The 3,116-nt window shown below is 43.2% G+C and overlaps 1 protein-coding gene across 1 annotated transcript; it reads right to left on the reverse strand.

Annotated features, from left to right (window-relative positions):
• Positions 1 to 608: 608 nt before the first annotated feature.
• SARC_13216 (actin-3) lies at positions 609 to 2,279 on the reverse strand. The gene is made up of 2 exons (XM_014292658.1): positions 1,224 to 2,279; positions 609 to 1,083 (listed from the first exon to the last, which is right to left on the reverse strand). Exons 1-2 carry the CDS (start codon positions 2,221 to 2,223, stop codon positions 953 to 955), a joined length of 1,131 nt encoding a protein of 376 aa, XP_014148133.1. The 5' UTR covers positions 2,224 to 2,279; the 3' UTR covers positions 609 to 952.
• Positions 2,280 to 3,116: the final 837 nt, after the last annotated feature.

The raw sequence follows: 3,116 nt of genomic DNA on the forward strand, positions 1-3,116 counted from the left end.
TATATAGATGTATTTATATATTTAGTATTATATATAGTGATATATATTTATATTGTATATACGTATATTGTGTATAAACGTAAGCCTAAAGTATTGCAAAAGCCTATTGCATCTTAGTACACGACAGATTAATATACGGGAGATTGGCCCAACTGAATGTATCACACACTAAAGGTTGGTAACTGCATGATCCACCACACCAGAAGCTCATATGAGTGCTGTATCCTGTATCCTAACAGGTCCTTCTTGTTAACGCAACGTACACAGAAAAGAGGTAGACCGTTACAAAAATGGGTATGCGCCAACACGTCATGCAACAGCACCTGTGCAGTTTCTCAGTAGATGACCCATCACCCCAGGTCTCGGCCATAAACCCACCGGCATGACCGGACGCAGCACATCCCACCTGATGTTCCTCAATTACGATAGGAATTACTCCACGCAGAGCTAAGTGGTACGCTATGGAGGCACCAATAATACCTCCACCAAGCACTACTACTCGTCCTTCGGACGACATTCAACGTATTATTCTCAGGCCTTCAAGTCAACAACTGGCGTAATTTTGACATTAAGTTCGGATTTATATATCCCAATAACATATTTATTAAGCAACTTCTTTTATTGATGATTGGTCATGCACACTACTACTAGTGTATCTAGAGAACAGCGGCAAGCCATTGTGGGGAGGGATACATGTCAAAAAATTGTTTGGTAGCCTTCATATCGCCTGCCCTTTCGTTCAAAGAATGGTTTTATTAAACTCTTAGCGGTACCACACTAAGCGACAAAAACTGAGCATGCTTTTCTATTCGAGTGGATACTGTGTCTTTAGGCAGGTGACCGCCATAATATTTATTAATGTAGTTGATATCACCAGAACAATCCGTCACACAGTGGGCGGACGAACGAATATCAAAGTCAATTAATCTATCATCATGATACCGAGCATGACTTAGAAGCACTTGCGGTGAACGATTGAGGGACCAGACTCGTCGTACTCCTCCTTTGAGATCCACATCTGTTGGAAAGTGGATAGAGAGGCCAGGATAGATCCACCGATCCATACAGAGTATTTACGCTCGGCTGTAAATGATAGTAAGAAAATACGGATGAGTTACTAGCTATATTTCGTACATGCAACAAGTTATTATCCTCGAATCTAGAACTTAGCCCTAAGTACAAAAGGATACAGCACATAAACCATATTAAAACAGAAAACTTACGGGGTGCGATGATCTTGATCTTCATGGTGGAAGGTGCAAGAGCAGACAACTCCTTCTGCATACGGTCAGCAATTCCTGGGAACATAGTGCTTCCTCCGGACAGCACAACGTTAGCATAAAGGTCTTTACGGATATCAATATCACACTTCAAGATGGATTGGTAGGTGGTCTCGTGAATACCAGCAGACTCCATACCCAAGAACTGGGGCTGGAATAGAGCTTCAGGGCAACGGAAACGTTCGTTACCAATGGTAACAACCTGTCCATCCGGCAACTCGTAGCCTTTTTCTAACGACGACGAAGTTGAGGCTGTTTCAAGCTCCTGCTCGTAGTCTAGGGCTACATAGGCAAGCTTCTCCTTGATGTCACGCACAATTTCACGCTCGGCAGTGGTGGTGAAGGTGTAACCACGCTCGGTCAACAGACGCACCATGTGATCGGTAAGATCGCGCCCAGCTAGATCCAATCGCAGAATGGCGTGAGGAAGAGCAAAACCTTCGTAGATGGGAACAGTGTGTGAAACACCATCTCCGGAATCCATAACAATACCTGTTGTACGACCAGAGGCGTATAGGGAAAGTACGGCCTGGATGGCGACGTACATGGCGGGGGTGTTGAAGGTTTCGAACATGATCTGGGTCATCTTTTCTCTGTTGGCCTTAGGGTTACGGGGTGCCTCAGTTAGAAGCACGGGGTGCTCCTCGGGGGCTACACGCAGCTCATTGTAGAAGGTGTGGTGCCAGATTTTCTCCATATCGTCCCAGTTCGTCACGATACCGTGTTCGATGGGGTACTTGAGGGTAAGGATACCTCTCTTGGACTGGGCCTCGTCACCAACGTACGAGTCTTTCTGTCCCATGCCTACCATGATTCCTTGGTGACGAGGACGACCAACAATAGATGGGAAAACAGCACGGGGAGCATCGTCTCCGGCGAAACCGGCTTTGCACATACCGGAACCATTGTCTACGACCAAGGCCGCTACTTCGTCGTCACACATTTTGATATATTGGGGATAGATGGGAACTGAAAGGCTATATTGCGATGGTATTTTATATATATGGTATTGTATACATATATTGTTTACCATAGATGGTGCGCTTCTCAAGAAGAGGCCTATGCAGTCTGTCGAACTCTTCCCGCAACAATACTGGAAGCACGATACAAAGGCACAACAAAGAATTTCATTGGTCAAAGCCCGATTTCAAAACAAACTTGTTACTGAGTTAGGGGAATACCTACTCTAAAGAAGTGATACAGATAATAAATATCCCGAAAACGTATCTAAGTTTGAGACAAAAATAGTTTCATACATGTTTTATATTTATTGTTGAAGCCTATTGATTAATTGTTAGTAGTGCTTCAAAGAATTATACAGTTAGGAATTGATTACTGGCCGATGGTTCGCAGCTATTTTGGTTATTCTCTAATTTAGAAAAAGCACGTCGCAAATGAATATTTGTAACAGATATAGCCCAAACATAGACAGTTTTGGAAAATACCTAGTCCCAAAATGATTGCAGTATCATATTTTGATGTGTCAATTTGTCAATTTGTTCGCAGTTTGTTTGTTTGTTGTTTTCAACTTGTTTTTGTAATTAAAAAAAAACATAAAAACGAAGAGTGATATAAAAAAGGCGGCAGAGAAGTCATGACTCCTGATAGACTGGACCCACTCTACTAGCTAGAGAGTGAGTCACTGGGGAGTCATTTGGACTGCCTGCTTATTTCATTTTCACCGCTAAATAAATGCGTATTGTAAAGTTGACCACGCGTCACGAATCACGCGACTCGCAAAAAGCTAAGATCCACGAACGTGAGTCAGCTAAGTGCAAACGTTCTACGGCTATTCTCACCAAGCTTGGCAAGTGGTAACAGCCATACGTACGTTTC

This window comes from Sphaeroforma arctica (assembly GCF_001186125.1).
Source record: "Sphaeroforma arctica JP610 unplaced genomic scaffold supercont1.3027, whole genome shotgun sequence".
In the NCBI taxonomy this organism is placed as follows: Eukaryota; class Ichthyosporea; order Ichthyophonida; genus Sphaeroforma; species Sphaeroforma arctica.

What these genes read in the sequence shown, in the direction of transcription:
- SARC_13216 (XM_014292658.1), bottom strand. Translation starts at nt 2,223, where the DNA reads ATGTGTGACGACGAAGTAGCGGCCTTGGTCGTAGACAATGGTTCCGGT. An exon ending in GATCAAGATCATCGCACCCC is followed by an intron (nt 1,084 to 1,223) that starts GTAAGTTTTCTG and finishes TATCATTTACAG; the next exon opens with CCGAGCGTAAATACTCTGTA.